We start from the raw sequence: 19,913 nt of genomic DNA, 5'->3' as shown, positions 1-19,913 counted from the left end.
GGGTAAGAACCCACCCTGAAGGTTGTTAGAGGAGCCAGTGAGGTGACAGGTGTGAAATGCCTCAGACCAAACGGCCTAGTTTGTCTCTTCTGGGTGAGAACAGGGCCTTCAGAAACGAGAACACAAGCTGGACCACAGGGTCTGTGAGAGGAGGGGGCCCAGACCGATGGGCTGCCTAGGGGGTGTTCAGGGGAGGGTGACCACGGCTCTCCTTTCCCCTTCACCACTGGTACGGACCCCGCGTGTCCAGGCAGGATTCACACTCGGGTAAACCACTCAGGACCTCTGGGCAGGTGCAGTGATGGTTACAATGATAACTGGAGGTATCCGGACTTTCCTGTGGGTCAGGCCACGCAACACTTGGTGCTTTCAGCTGTGTGAAGCACGGAGAGGGAGTGAATATGAGCCGGGAGGTCAGAGAGGGCAGGGGGTGAGTTAGATGAGAGGACTCACGGGAGGGCGAACCGGGGAGCAGGGATCCCTGGCACCGACGACTTTCTGGCTCAGGCGTGAACGACTCTTCTTGAGAGCCCTTTTGGTGACGTAGGGGCGGTTCCACCAGGACTCCAGGTGGTCATAACATAAGGAAGGACGGGAGAGGAGATAAGAGACCCCCTCCTGACCAAACTCTAGACCTGCGGGAGCTCTGACCCGGCGTCCTCACACCTGGCGCATTGACTGTTAATATAAGCCCGCCCCGTCTGCTCCCGCGCGCCCCGAGGCCCCGCCCCCTCCAGCGACCTATCGCGGCTGGAGGGCGGGGCTATGCTAACAAGCGGCGGGCGGGCATATGCTAATGAGCCGGTCTGGCCACACGGGTTGAGCCTGCTGCTGACCCGAGCCCAGGCTAGGCGGCGGCGGCGATGACCATGGCCGGGGCGCTGGCGGGTCTGGTCGCGGGCTTGCAAGGCCCGCGGGTCGTCCCCAGCCCGGATTCGGACTCAGACACAGACTCGGAGGACCCGAATACCCGGCGCAGCGCGGGTGGGCTGCTTCGCTCGCAGGTCATCCACAGCGGTCACTTCATGGTGTCGTCGCCGCACAGCGACTCACTGACCCGGCGGCGCGACCAGGAAGGGTCCCTGGGGCACGCCGACTTCGGGCCGCGCAGCATCGACCCCACACTCACCCGCCTGTTCGAGTGCATGAGCCTGGCCTACAGGTGAGGGCGGCTCCGGGGCCGACAGCCTCGGCCCTCCACGGCGGGACCTCGCTCTGGGGCTCCCGGCCAACCCACTCGGCCCCAAGCCTTGGTCCGGCTGTTCTCAGAGACTCGGGCCACATCCTGGATCCCTTCTTCTCCTCCACCCCGGAGTGTCTCTGATCCCGCCCTTTCCACTTGGCCCCCCGACTTGCATCCCTCCCGGGTTCCCATTTCTCTCCACCAAGACTCCCTCCGTAGGGCAGGGACCTCCTGCCCTCCGCCTCGACCTCCGGAGGCCCCGCTCCGGCCCCTCTCTCCTAGTCCTGACCCCTCCGCCCCCAAAGAATGCCAACAGGGCATCCCTCGCACTCCCAGGACCCTAGGCGGTCCTAACATGCCCACCGTTCACCCCGGGGGTCACTCCACCCGACCACCTGCAGCCTTCTGCTCCCAATACAGAAGCCCCTGCCCTGGCCGACTCTTCTTGCACCCGCGCGATACTCCTCGCGCCTTGGTTGTCCCAGTTCATAGCCAACGTCGATTGAAACCCAGTCTCACGTCCACCCTGCACCCCTCGACTGCGGGACAATTAACCTGTTCTTAACCTCCTGGGTCGAGGGTGGCGGGAAGAGAGTGCCTGGGGAGGACCCAGGAGGCGCTCCCTCGCAGTTTCCCAGCGGGGTCCGGCATGGGGTGATACAGGCTGCGCAGGGCTGGTCCCGGGGAACCGGGGTCTGGGAGGGGGGTGTCTGGGATCGCCTCCCCGAGTCGCCGCGCGAGGTTCTGCGCCTAATATTGCCTAGGACCCCTGCTCGGCGCGTCGCAGAGCACGCCGGCCGCGCCCGGCCCCAGTTCCACGCCTGTGTCCCAAGGGAGGGCGCGAACCAGGGTCCTGGCTCGGTGCCCCGGAGCAAAGTTCCCCGGAGCGGAGGGACCAGGATAAATTATCAACCGAAAACCCGTAGGAGAGAAAGGGGGATCGGCCGGCCTTGATCTTTTCTCTGTGCAAATATTCCTCTTCCTCTACGGCGCCTCCTCCTCTTCTGAGAACTGCTGGCTAGAGACGGCACTGACTGGGAGCCGGGGAGCAGGGGTGGGGATTACGGGGGAGTGTTGCCCACCCCCTGCTGCGGCGCCCAGCCTGGACCCCATTGGCTGGACGCTTTGTAACCTTGGCCCACACGCTCTGGCCTCGGGCCCAGGTCATGTTGCAATCTGATCGCCCAGAGAGCAAGACCTGTGTGGAAAGTTCAAATTCCCATCCCATTCCTCCCTCCCCTCCTCGGACATCACGGGACTTCAGGGGACAGGGCATCTAAGGTCACGGGACACCGGATGTGGGGTCCAGCCAGGGGGAGCACCTGCTCCCAGGGTCCTCCAGGGTCCCCTTTTCCCACCCATTCCCAACTTATGCTTCTTGCTTTATACCACACACTGCTCTGCCTGGGCTGGCTCAGGCCCACCCCCCACCATCACAGACCATGGGTAACCCAAAGGGGAGATTCAGGGGAGAAGGCCAGGCAGGGGACAGAGTCCACTCCCAGAACCACCCCCACTAGGAGGCTGATGACACTGTTGTGACCCTAGTTAGGGGAAGCTGGGGTAGGGAGATTTGGGCTTTCTCCCTAAACACCAAGAATATTCCATCTCTGTGGCTGGCCCTGAGTGGGGGCCTAAGGGGTAGGGATGGGAGTGGCTCAGTACCAGAGGACTCTTGAATTCTCCCATTTGGCAGAGGGAAAAACTGAGAGTCAGACATGGACAGTGTTTTTAGCCCGTAAAGACTTCTAATTATAGGGGTTCCTTGGAGGGGAGAGCAGTGACGAAGCTGGGGTGTCCCAAGAGAGAAAATAGATGGCGAGGGACAGCAAGGCAGGGGGGGCCAGGGGTGCTGGGTGGAACTGGTCAGTTTGACCCCGAGGGACAGCCTGAGGACGTCTGGTCAGCTCTCACCCTCAGCAGGGCCGTGTGGGCAGAGAGAGGCTCGCTCTCATGGGCAGGAGCCCCGTGTTGCACGGTTCTGTGGGTGGCAGTCTCAGGGAGGCAAGTTCTGAAAGTTCTGAGAAAATACCTGTTCATGGTCAGAGCTGGCTGGCTAAGGAAAGAATGGCCTCAGGGATGAGTGAGAACAAACAGGACGTTATCAGGGAAAACTCTAAAGGAATTTCTGCAAGGTACACACGTGGGGTGAGGGGTGGAGTTCTGCATTTTCGTCTTCTCATTCCCTAAATTCCCAGAATTTCTATTGGTCATAAAAAATCCTTTGAACTCTGGCCACAGGCTCTTTGCTCCAGGCTGGGCCCCTCTCCTCCCCTCCCAGCCAAATCCTTTCCTCCTGGGCTTGGATGTCACTGTCTCACCTCCCCGAGCCCTGCCTGGCCACAGACACTACAACCTCAGTGGGGAAGTGGCAGAGGGAGGGAGGCAGGTGGGGGATGGGGGCGGGCACTGGGTGATCAGAGTGGGCTGGGAGGTTGCTGGGATACAGGCTGGGGCCACAAACTCAGGAATACCCCCCCAGGTGCCACAAAAGAAGCTGGCCCAGGAGGTATCAGAGTGCCCCCTCTGTCTGTCTCCCTACTGGACAGATGGTGTTTACCTAACTTAGGAGGGATGGGGGTGGGCAGTCAGAGGGCTGGGTGCTTGGGCCATGTACCCTATTTGGGTAATGAGGCCTGTTGTGCCCTGGGGTAGCGGTCCCCCCACCCCACCCCAAAGCAAACACAGGAGCTGGGAGACCAGAGAGCAGAGGGGACCCAGTGACTCAGGTACTCAAGGGGCTGTAGGAGCCAGCCTGCCAGAGAGGCCCCCAGAGAGGGCAGGCCCGGTCTTCTGGAAGACTAAGCCTTGGGGCCTCAGCCTTCCATGTGAGCAAGAGAAGGTGGGCCAGAGGGGACTCATATATTACCCTAGCTGGTGAACCATGAGGAAGGAGGGAAAAGGGAAGAGGGAGGGACCAGCAGGGGTCCTAAGACCCTGAACATCTTGACCTCCTAGGCCTGCTCCTTGGGGGTGGCAGACTTGGCCTGCGACCATCAGGACCCTGAGAGTCAAGCCCCTCACCTGGTGGAGCCCAGTCCATCCTGTGGATTTGATTGACTACCTGGGTCAGGGTCACGGTCTCAGCCCCGGCCCATCACTCCACCATCCTAGCTGCCTTCCTTTGGGCCCTGGTGGCGGTCATGTTGCGCATACTCTGGGAAACAGTACCTTCCAGCTCAGTCCAGGTTGCCATGCGGGGGTTTTGGGCTGGGCAGACACCAGACAGGCAGCGAAAAGGCAGTGGCTGGCTGCCTGGAGGTCGCCTGTGGTGAACCCGTTCCCTCTGTACTCAGACAAACCCTACCCACCCCCCGGGGGCTCAGGGGGCCAGTGAGATGGATGGAGAAAAAAAACACAGGGCCTGAGTGAGATTCCACCACGTGTCCTTGGGCACATCCCCTTTACTTCCTGACCCTCAGTTTTCTTCAGTAAGAAATGGACAGACGTTGTCATTCCAAGGACTGAGCTCAGAAACAGGTCTCAGCAGGTCTCGCCAGAGGATCACAGAGGCCTGGAGTGGGGCCTGGGATAATATTTTAAAGGTAGTCATTTCAGGCAGGTAAGAGTGAGGGGCAGGATTTGGGGGTGGTCCCTCACATGGCCCACCATAGATGAGTGCCCCAGGGCCCAGGAAGAGAGTGGAGCCCACCACCCCCTTCAACTTTCCACACCTGCACCCTGACCCAGCCCTCTCCCTCTGACAGTGGCAAGCTGGTTTCTCCCAAGTGGAAGAATTTCAAAGGCCTCAAGCTGCTGTGCCGGGACAAGATCCGCCTCAACAACGCCATCTGGAGGGCCTGGTACATCCAGTGTGAGTGGGCACCACGGGCCCGGCAGGAGGGCTGACGCGGGGGCTGCCCTGGGCACCCTCAACACCGGCTCCAGCAGAGCACCTCGGGGGAGACTGGGGTCCCCAGCATCAGTACCCCTCGACAGCTTCTAAACTCAGAGGGTCACAGGGGACATGTCTGTCCCGAAGGGTGCTCCCCACTGTGAAGCTGGGCACAGCAGGAGTCACCCCTTAGAAGTCCTAAAGTGGGCTGAGATGGGGGAACAGTTGAAAGCCCATTCTGCACCCCATTAGTGTAGTCAGGCACCTCAAATGCCAGGGTGGAAAGAAGCGTTCAGCACTATCTGGGCCAATCGCAAAGGGGAAACTCAGATCCTGGTGGGTCTCCACCAGCTATCCCGTGAGGTCCTTAGGTGCCCCCTCTGCCATCGAGATTTGAGGGGAGGGAGCCCAGAGAGGCCACGTGGTCGAGTGGAAGGGACTCTGGTTTCAGAGTCACCCAGGGCTGGTTTCCCACCCAATCTCTGGCCCTTGCTGGCTGTGTGACTGCAGGCAAGTTGTCTGACCTCTCTGAACCCATTTCCTCATCTATAAAAGGAGGCCAAGAGTCCTAACTTTCATGGCTGGCATGGGGGTCACAGGTATGAACAGGCCTGGCACAAAGCTGGAGCTTAATAAATGATGGTTGAACCTGATGTACCCTTGAGGAGGTCATGGTCATTCATTTGGGGATGCAAAATTCACCCATCCCCGATGGCAGGGCAGCAGAGGCTGAGAGGCCGGTCAATCCCGTGCTGGACCTTGTCCAGCTCAGTAAGGTCCTCCTGCAGGATCGAAGGCTGTGCTGAGCTGGGAACACACAGCCCACAAGGGCTCACCCATGTATTCTCTGTACTGGCCCCACTGGGTTCCATTCAAGCAGAGAAAAGGAGTGGTTTTTTTTTTGTTTTGTTTTGTTTTTTGGTTTCTATTTGCCTTATGTGCCTGGCAGGTTCATAAATCATCTTACTTAAGGCTTCCAAGCAACCTTGGGAGACAGGTTATTATTACCCCCATTTTATGGATGAGCAGGTGAGGCCCAGAAGGCGAGTGACTTGTTCAGGGTGTAGGTGCTTAGTTGCTCAGTCGTGTCCGACTCTTTGCCACCCCATGGACTGTAGCCCACCAGGCTCCTCTGTCCATGGGGATTCTCCAGGCATGAATACTGACGTGTTCGGGGTGACGGAGCATAAAAGGAGCAGAGCTATGACTGGCTGTGAGTTCAGGGCTCTCCAGTTCAGCCCAATGCCCCTTCCACTGCTCCCAGCTGACTGGCTTCCAGTGAGAATGTTCAGGACAGGCCCTGCCCAAACCAGGAAGCTGGTGGGCTAGGGGGAGAAGGAGTCTCTAACTTCCCTCACCACCCCATGCCATCCTGAGGTTGCCCCCTCTAGGCTTTCCCTCCAAAGCAGGATGGGATGCAAACCCTTCTCTCTCTGCAGAAGGAATTTCTGACGCCAGCCAGGGGTCCTCACTCAGACTATGGCACAATCTGATGGAAGGACCCCGAGTTCCGAGTCAGGGCAGTTGAGTCAAGTTCTCGCACGTCCTAGCTCTGGGACCTTGGGCAAGGCCCTCGCCTCCCCCAGCTGGAGCTTGCTCATCTGTACAGTGGGAATCATAATACACCCTCTTGCTCGGGCTTGCTGTGGGTTTTCAGCAAGACAGATGATCTGTGTCACCTCACAGGGCCTGACACACACAAGGGCTCCCTTCAGGTGAATGCTGGGATTGATTACTATTATTGTGATAATAACCACAGCACACAGCAGGCCTGAAACCCAGTATCAGGACTCCTCCTTCCTGAGCCCGGAAGGTTTGAAAGTGGGCTTCAGGAAACGTGGAGGAGTGGGTTTGCTGGGGGGCTGCCTGGCTCCTCCCCTTCACACCTGCCTCCTTTAGGCAGGCTCTGGGCCTCTGAGCTCCCTTCTTTTTCCACAAAATCCTTTTTCCATAAATCGTCGTATTACCTCTGAGCTCCCAGGGCCTCTCCTGGGCAGACCTGCCACCCTGCTTTAGCTCTTGTGATGTGTGTGCTTTCCTTGTCTCTCCCCATAAGCTGGGAGGTTCATCCCTGATTCCTCCATGGGTCCCTTGTCCCAGCACAGGTGCAAGGGGCTAGGAGGCCGCACGAACCGATGAATTTACCATTGTTAGGTAAAGCATGCCCCAGCCCTAGGAAGTCACACGATCCCTGCCCTTCCATCCAGAGCACAGGGTCACCGGGTTGGGGAGGGCAGAGCCTGACAAGGCCTGCTCAGCACTGACTCTCTTTGGACCCTGGACAAGCCCGATCTTTCCTGGCTCATATCCTCAACGATGAAGCCAGGAGCAGAGACCCTGAGATCCTCCTTGCTCTCATCCCCGGGAGTTCACACAACCAAGGGCCCTCCCTTTGCTTTCTGTTCAAGCCGTGCTTAGCAACTGGGACAACTCCCATCCCCACTCCCACAGGGATAGTCTTGGAGAATGTCCTTTAGGACAGAACTTTGTAAATGATGCTGATGTTCCCAAGAAATTCCCTGGTCAGGTGGCGCCCCCTCCTCTGTGTCAGAGGAAGCTGGCTGTGGGTTGAAGCAGGATGGGCCCCACGGACACCCCAGAAGTCCTCTTTGTTAAGATTGCCAGGAAAAGTCACTTCATCATGGGGTGGGGTCGGGGGGGGGCGGGTTCCAGGGTTCTAAAGGCCTGCTGTTTGCCAAGTTCTGTGCCAGATGCAAGGATTTGGGGCTAAAGGGCACTGCCCCTGCTTTCACTCCCAGCAGAGAGGCCAGCATGCAGAGAGATGGCCGAGGCAGGGCGGAGAGTGAGGCAGGTGGGACCGAGGGGTTGTTTCAGATGAAGAAAGGCTTCCCAGAAGAGAGAGTGTCCTGAGCTGTCCTGATGGGGGCATAGATGTGGGTAGATGAAGCAAAGGAGGGAAGGGAAAGGCATTCTGCATAGAATAAAACCACAGGGCTGCTGGGGCAGGGGGTGGGGTGGGTGTCTGGCTTCCAGGTGGGGCCTGTGAAGGAGATAGAAAGGCAGGAGAAGCAGCGGGGCCAGTCACAGGGGCTTGGGAGTCAGGCTAGGGGGCGTGGACTTTATCTAGGAGGTTCAGGGAACCATGGAGGCTTTTAGGCCTGTACTGCCAGTGAGGTAGGAAGAACTGACCTGGCCACAGAGGAGGGTGAACTGGAGAGGGTGAGGCTGGAGTCAGGGAGGCCTAGGTGAGAAATGACACCAGACCAGGGGGTGACAGAGAGCATATGGAGGGGAGGGGATGGTGGAAGCAATGTCACACATCCTTGAGGCTGAGAGGGTCAGTCCATGGATTAGATGGGGACGCTGGGAGGTGATGGGAGGTTGGGTCACTGGGAGGCCAGGTGGGCAGTCCAGAGGAGGCTCTGGCTTGGCAGGGAAGTCCCCAAACATCTGAGAGGGATGTTTTGAGACAGTCTAGTGGAGGTTCCCCCAGGCAGCTGGAAGATGAGTCTGAAGCTGCAAAGGAGCAGGATGTCAGAGGTTGGGGTGGGGCTGGCAGCAGGGCCAGTGAAAAGTGGTCAGGGAGACAGGAGAACAGAGGGAAGTCTCCTGGGGCCTGGGGAGGAGGAGGGGGTTGCCCTGAAGCCAAGGTCAAGGAGCATGGGGCTGGGGAGGGCCAGAGCCTTGAGTTCAGGAGCAGGGTCAGCGGGGTGAGTGTGGGAACAGATGCTGGGGTATAGGAGTGCCCATGCCACTGGGAGGCGTGGAAGTGGAGGTGGCGAGTGACAGCTCTTCCAGAGTTTGGGAGGAAAGCCAAAGGGAAGGTTTGAGAGGTAAAGGAGAGCCTGGCACTTGTTTATTGGCCAAATAGGAGCTTGGGGAGAGATCAAGGCTGGAGACAGGGATGGGAGAGGAGGAGGCGGAGAAAGGGCTCAGGCAGATGGCCTGAAGTGGAGCAGGGATGGTTCTCTGAGATGGGAATGGGCACCTTGAGGCAGGGACCAAGGCTCTGGACCTTTAGCCAGCCAGCCTGACCAAGACCTTCTCTGGACAATTCATTCCCTGTGGCTCCACAGTTCCCACTCAGCAAGCATTGCCTGCACACCTCCTAAGCTCCCAAAGGAGCAGATGGCGCGTGGGAAGTTTGTGTCACAGGGTCTCATAGAAAAGGGAGATCTGGGAGGGCCAGAGCAGCCTGGAAGCCTTCCTGGAGGAGGTGGCACTTAATCTGAGCATGGAAGGCCTGGCAGGATTTCATAGTGTGGCAGATGAGGGAGCTGGGCACCCCTGACCTGGCCCCCTTCTCTCAGATGTGGAGCGGAGGAAGAGCCCCGTGTGTGGCTTCGTGACCCCCCTGCAGGGGCCTGAGGCTGATGAGCACCGGAAACCGCAGGTAGCCGAGACCAACTGGACCAATCACCTGCCGCCCTGCCAAACCGGGCCCCCTCCTGCCCATCACTCCTCGTGCTGAGCGGGAGGGGACTGGGCCAGAGGGAGACTGGGGTGAGGGTGGGGTCAGTGCTACCCCCGCACTGAGGCCCCTTCCCGGCCCTCCCCAGGCCGTCGTCTTGGAGGGAAATTACTGGAAGCGGCGCATCGAGGTGGTGATGCGCGAGTACCACAAGTGGCGCATCTACTACAAGAAGCGGGTCAGTGGGCGCGGCGGGGAAGACCCTTTCCCTTGCCACCGCGTCGCTTGCAAGAGCCCTGGGGGAACGCCCTCCTCCCACACACCCTGCACCACCCACCTCCCACCGGCCCTCCACTAAGACCCAGGCCGACAGTGCCACCGCGTGGCCACAGGACCTCCTCGCAGCCTCCTTACCGCCAAAGAGCTCCTGAGGGGCCGCGAGGGATCTGGTGTATCTGGGGGGGAGCCCGAGAGTAGGGGAGGCCTTGGCCGGGAGGGATGGATGGGGGCAGAGGGTTCAGTGTCCCCCTCTGTGTGTTCCCGCAGCTCCGTAAGTCCAGTCGGGAAGGGGATCTCCTTGCCCCAAAGCAGGTGGGTGCTCCCTGGACCCAGAGGATGGACGGTTGCCCTTGGGTGGGCTAGGCAGTGGCAGTGGGATGCGGGAGGGAGGGCAGGGGAGTGGGCGTCGCTGCTGTCCTGTGGTTGGTGAATCGACCTCTTCTTCCCGTGGGAGGGCAGCCTTGGAGCGCAGTAGTGGGAAGACCCCAAGACTTCTGGTTGACTAAGCAAAGTGGTGGGGAGGCATGGGAGAACAGAGGGCTGTAAGAACCGGGGTCCCAGGTAGGGGAAAATGCAGGAGGCAGGAGGGGACCCTTAGCTTTTTGGCAAGCCCGTCTCAGTCTTCTCCTGGGGAGAGTTGTCAGAGGCCAGTGCGGTGACCCTAGCCTTTCAGGCAGCAAATTTGAGTCCACCAGAGAGAGGAGAGGAGAGGAGAGCAGCCTGTCTAGATGGCTGATCACCCCCTCCCCTCAGGCAGGGGGCGACCCGGAAGACCCAGGGGCAGTAGGAGAGCCCTGGGTCTCCAGGCCTGTAAGGAATGGGGTGGTGGTGGTGGGGTCTCCTGGGGCTGCTGACGGCTCTGTCTCCCCAGGCGGAAGTGGGGTGGCAGCCACCAGAGCGATGGTGCGAGCAGCTCTTCACCAGCGTGGTACCCGTGCTGCTGGGGGGCCCAGAGGAGGAGCCCGGCGGGCGCCAGCTTCTGGATCTCAATTGCTTTCTGTCTGACATCTCTGACACACTCTTCACCATGACGCAGCCCACCCCCACACCCCTGCAGCTGCCCCCCGAGGACGGTGAGGGCCTGCACCAGGGAAGGGAGGCCTGAAGGGATCCAGGCAGCCAGGGGCAGATGACCAGGCATGGGTACCTCCACCCTGCCCAATGCTCCTGACATCACCCCTGCCCCCTTCCAGCCTACGTGGGCAATGCTGACATGATCCAGCCAGACCTGACACCGCTGCAGCCCAGCCTGGATGACTTCATGGAGATCTCAGGTGGGCCAGGCCCCGCCCCCTGGGTGGGCGGCCACAGATCAGTGGTAGGAAGGCCCCAGTATGACTGAGACTTCAGGCTGGTCCCAGGCCCCTCTGAAAGGGTAGATGATCTGGGTGATTTCTGAGGGATCTTCCTGGTCTCCCTTTGTCTGGGCCTTGGGATACAGCCAGAGTAGCCTCCTGTGAGATCAGGGTACCTGGCGGGGGACAGGGGATCAGGTCCATTGAAGCCACAAGCTCTGCGGAGTTCACAGGAAAGCATGGACTCTCTCAAGGGAGAGAAGGGCTTTGATCCCTCTCCTTTGTTTGAGCCTGTTTATTCGTATTTATATAACTCATTTTTAAGAACTATTTATTAAAGAACATTTCAAGCATCCACACAGGTAGGGAGAGAGAATCCCCATGGAACCCTCACCAACATCAACATTTATCAACTCTTGGCCATTCTTTCATCTAGAGCTCACCCACTTCTCTCCTCCTATGTAATTTTTTTTTTTTAATCCCAGGAATCTTATCTTATAAAGCATTCTTTAAAGTAGCCCTTTGCCCTACCTCCCTCTCCTGAGCCCCAGGGCCACCGGGCACTGGTATCTCGTGTCCCTCCAGAGACATCCCGCCTGTACAGCACACGTGGACAAATGTCTCTTGGTCTTCACAGCAGCTTTCTTCCCACTTTGCTTTCTTCACTCAGCTTTCGGCCTTGGAGACTGCTCCCGATGGTCACACGCTTAGGGGACTCTGGGGCCCAACCTGTTTCAGCCGAGGCCTTGGGGACACAAAAGGGGTTCCTGGCATAAAGGCTTGGCTTTGGTGACCGCTCCACTCTTTCCTGACTGGCGGGGTCCTCGGCCTGTCAGTTGAGAGGTGGAGGCCCATGGGGCGGGGACGAGGGAATGAGGAACCACCCCCACCCCTGCCTGGGGGCGGGGTGGGGGGGCACTGCAGGGACTGCAGCCGTGTTGATGGCAGTGCCCTGGGAGCAGACCCGCCTGGGAGGGCAGTGGCCCCATCGGGGCCCACAGACTCCTGCCACAGGTAGGAGCCCAGCGGCCCCCACCCCGGGGCTCTGGGCAAAAATCTGAGCGTCGGATTAGGAAGTGCAGGGTGGCTGCGGGAGTGGGGTCTAGCTGGGGTGACCTGCCATAGGGGGCCTGGGTCATACAGGGAGCGTCTAGAGCACCAGGGCCTTCAGAGCTGCCGCTCTGACCCCCAAGAGCTCCTCACTTGAGAGGAAACCCAGGAAGGGAGCCATAACTCTCTGGAGGGAAGGGGCTTGGTGGGGGGTGTGGGGGGTGGCGCTCAGCTGGGGGATGGCAGGTCAGTGGAGGGGAACAGGCCAGGGAGGGCTCCCTGGGTGGCTTGGGGCTAGGAAGTGACTTCTGCCAACCTAGGTAGGGTGGGGACCGGCTATGCCCAGGGGACCCTGGTGACTCGGGCCGGGCTAAGCTTGCTGGTCTGTAAGCCCCGCCTGATTCTGGGGAGTGGGTGGCAGCTGTGAGGGGGAGCTGCTCTGAGACCCTGAGCATCCCCGTGGTCCCCGTGGGCCTGGGGGTGCGGGGTCTGTGGGCGTTCACCCTCCACCTCCTAGTCTTTCTGCTGAAGGGAGGCTGGAGAATCCTGATCTCGTGGCTGAGAAAGACACGCAGCCAAACACAGACACGAGCATGGGGCAGACATGTACACGCCAAGTCACACCAGGGCAGGTACACACAGGCTCAGACAGAGCAACCAACGGCAGGAGGCAGACAGGCAGACGCTACGTGAGACGGACACAGGCGGAACCAGCCGCCCAGCAACACCTGGGCCCCACCGTCCAGTAAGACGCACAAATAAGACCCCATTGGGCTCGCAGCTTGATGCTGGCTTATCCCACTCCTGGGTTTCCTTCAAGGGGCCCCTGGGAGAAAGCCTGACCGGCTGTCTTGGCCGGGGTGGCTGGGGCCAGTGGGGTCGCCTCTGACCAGACCAGGAGGCCTTGGGAGCTGGTGCAGACAGAAGGCTGCTCAGGGTCAGAGAAAGGTGCCCGGAAGGGAGCGGGTGGGCAGGCGGCGACCAGGCCCGGGATGTGGTTAGGCCGCGGACAGCTGCTTCCCAAAACCAGAATAGCCTGGGGCTTACACAACCCCCACCTCCAACAATCTGCCTCTCCCCCACCCCGCCAGCTCTTTCAGGCCTTCTGGCGCCCCCTCACCCCTGCCCCCACTCTGAGCCCCCCCTCTGACCCTGCTCAGACCCCTGTAGGCCTCTCACCCCCGACTCCTGGCCTCCACCCTTGGAGCCCTACCCACTGATCTTCCAACAGACCCAACTTGTCCCAGACCCACTGCCCTTCTGACCTCTCTCTCCCCCGACTCACTCCGTGACCTCCTGACACCCTGATGATGCCCTTCCCCATCGTAGACCTCCTCCCCTTGGGACCTCGCCCTCTCTCTCCCTGGCACTCTGTAATCACCCCCTCTTCCCCCAATACACTTTCTGTGTCCCCAGCAGGCGCAGACAAGGCCTGGGGCTCCCAGGTCTGGGGGTGTGGAATGGGGTCCTCAGTTTGGGGACCAGTTTGGGGGCTCGGTGGGAGGGCTGCTTCCTGGGGTCCTGCTGACACCCCCACGCCCTTCCCCAGCTGTCTCCCACTCAGGCCCATCCCACTCAAGCCTCCGCCGCTGCTTCCCCTGAGTGAGACAGAAACTCTCCCAGTTTCACAATCTCCCCTGGAAGGCCCCCTTCTCTTGCCAGCCCCCACCCCACCGCCAACCCAGCCCGGGGACAGGGCCAGCCCGCTGCTTCCAGCCACGGCCTTAGCCCTGACGGCTGCCACCCTGTGCGTCTGAATTCCAGATTTCTTCACCAACTACCGCCCCCCACAGACGCCTACACCGTCAAACTTCCCAGAGCCCCACGGCTTCGGGCCCATGGCTGACCCCGTCCTCGGCAGTGGGATCCTGGGCTCGGAGGTGCCCCCTGCCTGCTCGGGCATGACCCACCTCTCAGGGCATAACCGCCTGCAGGTGAGCTCACCCGCCTCACCCCACCCTGCCCAGCTCACCTGCCCATGCCCAGGAGGCCTTCAGGGTACTTCCTGGGTATGTTCTTGGTCCATCAAGAGAGAATGGAGGCATGGTTCAGCTGGGGAGGAAAGACCCTCGTGAAGCAGGGCTGACAAGATGGTTAAGGGGGGGAGGCTGAGGACAGAGGAGCATGGGGCTGGGCTGCTTGTTGGAGGGCTTCCTAGAAGAGGGGGCAGTCCTGGGCTTGGTGAATGAGTCAGGTTTGAGCAGAAGAGACCAGTAGACGGTATGCCGGATATGAGGAGAAGCGTGAACTCATGGAGACGGAAGCTGGGCACATGCCTTTAGGAAGCTATGACTCTTGTCAGTTTGGCTCAGGACCTCCAGGCCCAAATCCGGTGCTGCCCCCCCCCCCAATGCTAGGGTAGCTGCCTTTTTCCTCCATCATCAGACTTTCCCGGCACTGTCCTGGTTTGTTGTTTGGAGGTCTGTCTACTGGACTAGATGGTGGGCTCCTTGCTGGAAGCGCTCTGCTTCACTCACCACATCCTCACACTGGCTACATTGCGTCTTCCCGTCCTGAGCACCGTTCATAAGCACATTCACAGCAGGCAAAGATGGTTGCCCAGTGATTGAACAAGTCGGTGAATGGATGAGTCTGTGAATGGGTGGGTGTGTTGGAGAATAGATCGCTGGGTTGTAGATGGGGGTAGATGCTTGTACAGTTGGTGTATATATAGCTAGGTGAGTGGTTGGTTGGGTGGATGTGCTGGTGGATGGATTTGTAAATGAATAAGTAGTTTCGTGGATCAATAAAGGGCTTCTCTGGCGGTTCAGATGGTAAAGAATCCACCTGCAATGCAGGAGACCCAGCTTCATTCCCTGGGAAGGGAAGATCCCCTGGAGGAGGGAATGGCCACCCACTCTAGTATTCTTTCCTGGAGAATCCCGTGGACAGAGGAGCCTGGTGGGTTTACTGTCCACGGGGTTGCAAAGAGTTGGACACGACTGAGCGACAACCACGTGGTACATGGTGGATCAATAAATGGGCTGGTGGATGGATATGTAGCTGGTGGATAGATGGAGGGAAGTATAGGTGGTTGTATGGATTGGTGAATGGGTTAGTACCTGGAGGGCTGGTGGAAATATAGGTGGACAAGCTAGCTCATAGATGAGAGAATAAATAGGTGGATGGATGGATGGGTTGGTGGATGGACTGATAAATAATTTAGTGCATGAATGAGCAGGCAGAAAGATTGATGCTCTTTCTCGTGCTTAAATTTGTGTATAAATGCGCCCTACTCTTTCCCCTCATTAGATTGTAATGTCCCTGATGTGTGTGTCTGAGGCCAAGGACTATTCAACTCCCACAGTGCCCAATCCAGAGCTCAGCCAGGCAGGAGGCTTCCTGGGAGGCCCCCCAAAAGGCCAGCTCTCTCCCCTGCTCTTTGTCCCCCAACCAGGCTCGGAGCAGCTGCCCTGGCTCCCTGGACTCCAGCACCTACCTGAACTCTGATTTCCTCCTTCCTGAAGACCCCAAGCCCAAGCTCCCACCCACTCCTGCACCCCCACCCCTCCTCCAGTACCCTAGCCCTGCGAAGGGGCTGGGCTTGGAGCCCTGTCCCCCGCCCCCCTTCCCTCCCATGGCCCCGCCGCCTGCTCTGCTGCAAGAAGAGCCCCTCTTCTCGCCCAGGTTCGCTTTCCCTGCCGTCCCTCCTGCCCCGGGAGTGTCCGGGCTGTCTGCTCCCACGGCCTTCCCACCCACCCCGCAGCCTGGCCCAGGCCCCGCCCCCTTCCCCATAGACCTGCTACCCTCCGGCTATTCGGAGACCCCATTTGGGCCTCACTTCCCGGTACCCCAAGGCACGCGGCCCAGAGGCAAGCCCCCTGCCCCGTCCCCCAGAGGGCGGAAGCCCGGCGCCCCCGCCGTGGCCCCTGCCACTGCCAGCCCCACTGCCACTGCCGGGAGCAACAACCCCTGCCTCACGCAGCTGCTGACAGCCGGTGAGTGGGGCCACCGGCGAGATGGGGACCCAGTGCGGACACCGAGAGCCTGTGGGATTAGAGGGTGGGGGGTGAGGGGCTGGCTCAGCCAGAGGTCCTGGGTCCTTAACCCTGAACCCGAAAGGGGTGTGGGCTATTAGGAAGGGAGGGGTGGGGCCTGGGAGATGATGGATGGGGCCCCCAGCATGCTGTCTGTGCACAGCCAAGCCTGAGCAAGCCCTGGAGCCACCGCTTGTGTCCAGCGCTCTCCTCCGGCCCCCAGGGTCACCGGTAAGACAGCGGGCACTGGGAGGTGGGGCTGCACCCCAGGCCTTCACCCCGACTCTCTGCCCTTCTCCACCTCAGCAGGACACTCTCCCCGAGTTCCCCTGCACCTTCTTTCCCCCGACCCCGGCCCCCACACCACCCCGACTGCCTCCGGGCTCGGCCACCCCGGCCCCTCCCAGGCCCCTGATTGTCCCCAAAGTGGAGCGGCTCTCGCCCCCAGCGCCCAGCGGTAAAGAGGGGTTGAAGGAGCTGGTGGTGGGGGGGCGGTCTGCGGGATGGAAGGAGGGGAAGGGGGATGTAGGGGACGACATCTGGGGCCAGGATAAGAGGGACAGGGCCACAGGACTCTCTGCCCTGTGTGGGTCTGTCTGTGAGTCCATCTGTCCCCGGCACAGGTGGTGAGCGGCGGCTGTCTGCGGAGCTGACCTCACTGCCGGGCCCGGGGGCCCTGAGCATCTGTATCTCTCCCCCACAACCCATGCTGAGCCGGGGCCGTCCAGACAGCAAGGTGGCACCCGTTCTTTCCCTAAGGTCTGTTTGCTCTACCCCAGGCCCTCCCGTGCTCCCTCCCAGGCTCACGCCGGCTCTCTTGCCTCTCCCCCAACCGCCAGACAGAAAACCGGCGCATCACACACATCTCTGCGGAGCAGAAGAGGCGTTTCAACATCAAGCTGGGCTTTGACACGCTGCACGGGCTGGTGAGCACACTCAGCACCCAGCCCAACCTCAAGGTGAGTGCCCAGGCCCCCCAGCCGCACGCGGACCCCCACCCACCCACCCAAGGCCAAACCCCCAGGCCCTCCACACACCCACTGGCCTCCGCCCCGCCCAGTGCCTCACCCCGGGGCCCCAGTACCCAAGGCCACCCTGGTTGGTGCCGCCGTAGATGAGCAAGGCCACCACGCTGCAGAAGACGGCTGAGTACATTGCCATGCTGCAGCAGGAGCGCGCGGCCAAGCAGGAGGAGGCCCAGCAGCTCCGGGACCAGATCGAGGAGCTCAATGCCGCCATTAAGTAGGTGGGGGCAGGGAGGGTGTGCAGGGCCAGCAGGGGGCCTGCTGCCTGACTCCCCGCCCTGACCCACCCCGTGCCCCCAGCCTGTGCCAGCAGCAGCTGCCTGCTACCGGGGTGCCCATCACACACCAGCGGTTCGACCAAATGCGAGACATGTTCGATGACTATGTCCGGACCCGCACGCTGCACAACTGGAAGTTCTGGGTAGTATCCTTACTGGGCCAGCAGTCCGGTGTGTGCTGCAGCCAGATCAAGCTGTACCTGATGCAGTCCCTGCTCCCCAGGCCAGGCAGGGTCTCAGGGCTGCTCCTGGAGGAAGAGGCTCCAGTTCTACCCTCTCCTGCCAGCCCCCTGGCACCTTGGCCAGCAGCATTGCCTGGTGATGGGCTGGGAGTGGAGGGAAACTGAAGAGGAGCCACTGGGTGAGAGGACCACAGCCCTGCCCTCAGAAGGTCCTAGGGGCAGTTTGGGAGAACCCAGTACTGAAGAGGGTAGCCATTCCCTTCTCCAGGAGATCTTCCCCACCCAGGGCTTGAACCCAGGTCTCCTGTATGGCAGACACATTCTTTACCATCTGAGCCACCAGGGAAGGCCCAGACTCTGAGTTAGATGACTGGGGTGGACCCTCAGGAAGACTTCAAATCTCTCACTCCCTTACCTGGTCAAGCCCTTGACTGAGCCAGAGCAGGAAGCCCACGGATGGTGGCTAGCCCAGGGAAGGCCATGGGGGAGCTGGCGGAGGGAGCAGAGAGCTGCGGGAGGACCTCGGCAGACGGAAGGGCGGCTTCAGTAGGGGTCCTTGGGGTTCAAGGCTGGACAGTGGTTGGAGATCAGGGCTCCATGTGAAGTGGGTGAGGGTACCAGCCAGAGGCCAGGCCTGCTCCTTGACCTGGCTCCAGTTCAGCATTCTCATCCGGCCCCTGTTTGAGTCCTTCAATGGGATGGTGTCTACAGCAAGCCTGCAGAGCCTCCGCCAGACCTCCCTGGCCTGGCTGGACCAGTATTGCTCCCTGCCTGCTCTCCGACCAAGTATGTGCCTGCCCAGCAGAGTGTCCAAGCCTCAGAGCAGGGGGCGGGGGGCCCACCCTGCTCAGACCGCAGTCCAGCCTGCCCTCAGTATAGCCTAGACTTTTGTCCATCCCCCACCACGCTCCGGGGTGGACCACTAGGACACCCGCAGACAGAGCTCCTAGGAGGGGCTGACTGACAGTCTTGCTAACTAGTTCCTCCCCTGATCCTTTTGTCTTTAGCATCCAAGTGTAGATTGACCCCTGACCCCCGAAAGTGTCTCTCCCTCTCTCTCTCTTTTCCCAGCTGTTCTGAACTCCCTACGTCAGCTGAGTACATCCACCAGCATCCTGACGGATCCAGACTGTATACCCGAGCAAGCCACACGGGCAGTCACAGAGGGCACCCTTGGCAAATCTTTATAGTGCTGGACAGACCCTGCTGCTCACTCAGCTACCCTGGGGCTACTTTCCCTCCTGCCCCGAGTCCTGGCTGTCAAGCAGGGTTCCTTCTCATCTCCCGGAAGCTGGGAAGAACCGTGTTCCAGTCCCTGTTCTACTATAGCAACTAATGCTGTGATCTGGGCGTGGGTGGTGGGGGTGGGGGGTTGCAGGGGCGGGTAAGAGGGGCTCTTCCTCCCTCTTTGGACCTCCAGTTTTCAGTCTGCAACATGGGGATGGGGAAGCTTCGAATGGAAGAGGATCTCAAAGCCTTAGCAGCTGTGGTGCTTGGGAGACTAACCTGGCAACTCATGGAGTTTGAAAGAGGGAAGGGGGTGATGCTTCCTTGTCACTCCCACCTGCTCCCCCACAGGTGGGGCCCCAGCCTGTGTTTCTAATCAGGGAAACAAAGGAAGTTCCTTCTCTGTGCTCCTCCGCTGGTAGGGGAAGAGGCCACAGGGTGATGTCCCCGGATGAAGCCAGGAAAGTCTGATCCCAGGAGAGAGTGGGCAGGGGGGTGACCAAACCAGGGCAGGTATCTGGTGTGTGTGTGTGTTTGTGTGTGTGTGTGTGTGTGTGTGTGTACGTGTGTGTATGTGTATTTTGTAAAGAATTCTTGATCAATAAAAACAGAAAGTGTCAGGGACTGTCAGTGTGTCTCGTTCTGGGATGGAGAGAGAATGGTTGTGGCCTTGTAGAGGGCCTCGCTGGCCACGAGGGGACCTTAGCTTGTCCTCTGAGCTGGAAGCCCCTGGAGGGCTTTGAAGGGTGGGACAAGATCAGAGGGACCTTAATGGGATCCCTCTGGTGGAGAGTTGAGAATAGGCTGCAGGGAGTAAAGGGTGGCAGTAGGGAGACGCTTCCCAGGTGGCACTAGTGGTAAAGAACCCTCCTGCCAAGGCAGGCGGCTTAAGAAACTCGGGTTCGATCCCTGGGTCGGGAAGATTCCCCTGGAGGAGGGCACAGCAACCCACTCCAGTATTCTTGCCAGGGAAATCCCATGGACAGAGGAGCCTGGCGGGCTACAGTCCACAGGGTCACGGAGTCAGACACGACTGAGTGACTCAGCACTTAGCCTGGAGATCCTCCCTCTGTGGTCCCGGGCAGGTTCAGAGAGGCTCGGCACCTGCCACGCATGAGGAGGGCAGGGCCGGGACCACGGGGTGGAAGCGACAGGGCCGTCCGTCGGAACCGTCCAGAAGGAGAAAGGTGCCTTGGGGGGTCGTGACCAC

At 60.1% G+C, this 19,913-nt stretch overlaps 1 protein-coding gene across 2 annotated transcripts; it reads left to right on the top strand.

The window, feature by feature from the left end:
* Positions 1-822: 822 nt before the first annotated feature.
* Positions 823-19,318, top strand: MLXIPL (MLX interacting protein like). 2 transcript variants are annotated; one of them, XM_070362493.1, is made up of 17 exons: positions 823-1,162; positions 4,891-4,997; positions 9,290-9,372; positions 9,539-9,628; positions 9,937-9,981; positions 10,541-10,742; positions 10,863-10,943; positions 13,779-13,948; positions 15,412-15,952; positions 16,155-16,222; positions 16,301-16,448; positions 16,615-16,727; positions 16,831-16,950; positions 17,106-17,233; positions 17,317-17,440; positions 18,133-18,262; positions 18,548-19,318. In XM_070362493.1, exons 1-17 carry the CDS (start codon positions 864-866, stop codon positions 18,664-18,666), a joined length of 2,568 nt encoding a protein of 855 aa, XP_070218594.1. In that variant the 5' UTR covers positions 823-863; the 3' UTR covers positions 18,667-19,318. The 2 variants fall into 2 exon arrangements, with proteins under 2 accessions (XP_070218594.1, XP_070218593.1); XM_070362492.1 differs by having other exon boundaries at positions 16,298-16,448.
* The last annotated feature ends 595 nt before the right edge of the window (positions 19,319-19,913 follow it).

The sequence above is a fragment of the Bos mutus genome, chromosome 25, assembly GCF_027580195.1.
Source record: "Bos mutus isolate GX-2022 chromosome 25, NWIPB_WYAK_1.1, whole genome shotgun sequence".
Taxonomy (NCBI): Eukaryota; Metazoa; Chordata; class Mammalia; order Artiodactyla; family Bovidae; genus Bos; species Bos mutus.
Note: the sequence above shows the minus strand (reverse complement) of the source record. Positions and strands in the feature narration are given on the sequence as shown.

Bases quoted from the DNA above. Each gene is read 5' to 3' on its own strand.
- MLXIPL (XM_070362492.1), top strand. From the start codon at position 864: ATGACCATGGCCGGGGCGCTGGCGGGTCTGGTCGCGGGCTTGCAAGGC. The intron at 1,163-4,890 runs GTGAGGGCGGCT...TCCCTCTGACAG, and splicing joins TGCATGAGCCTGGCCTACAG to TGGCAAGCTGGTTTCTCCCA. The intron at 9,373-9,538 runs GTAGCCGAGACC...GGCCCTCCCCAG, and splicing joins ATGAGCACCGGAAACCGCAG to GCCGTCGTCTTGGAGGGAAA.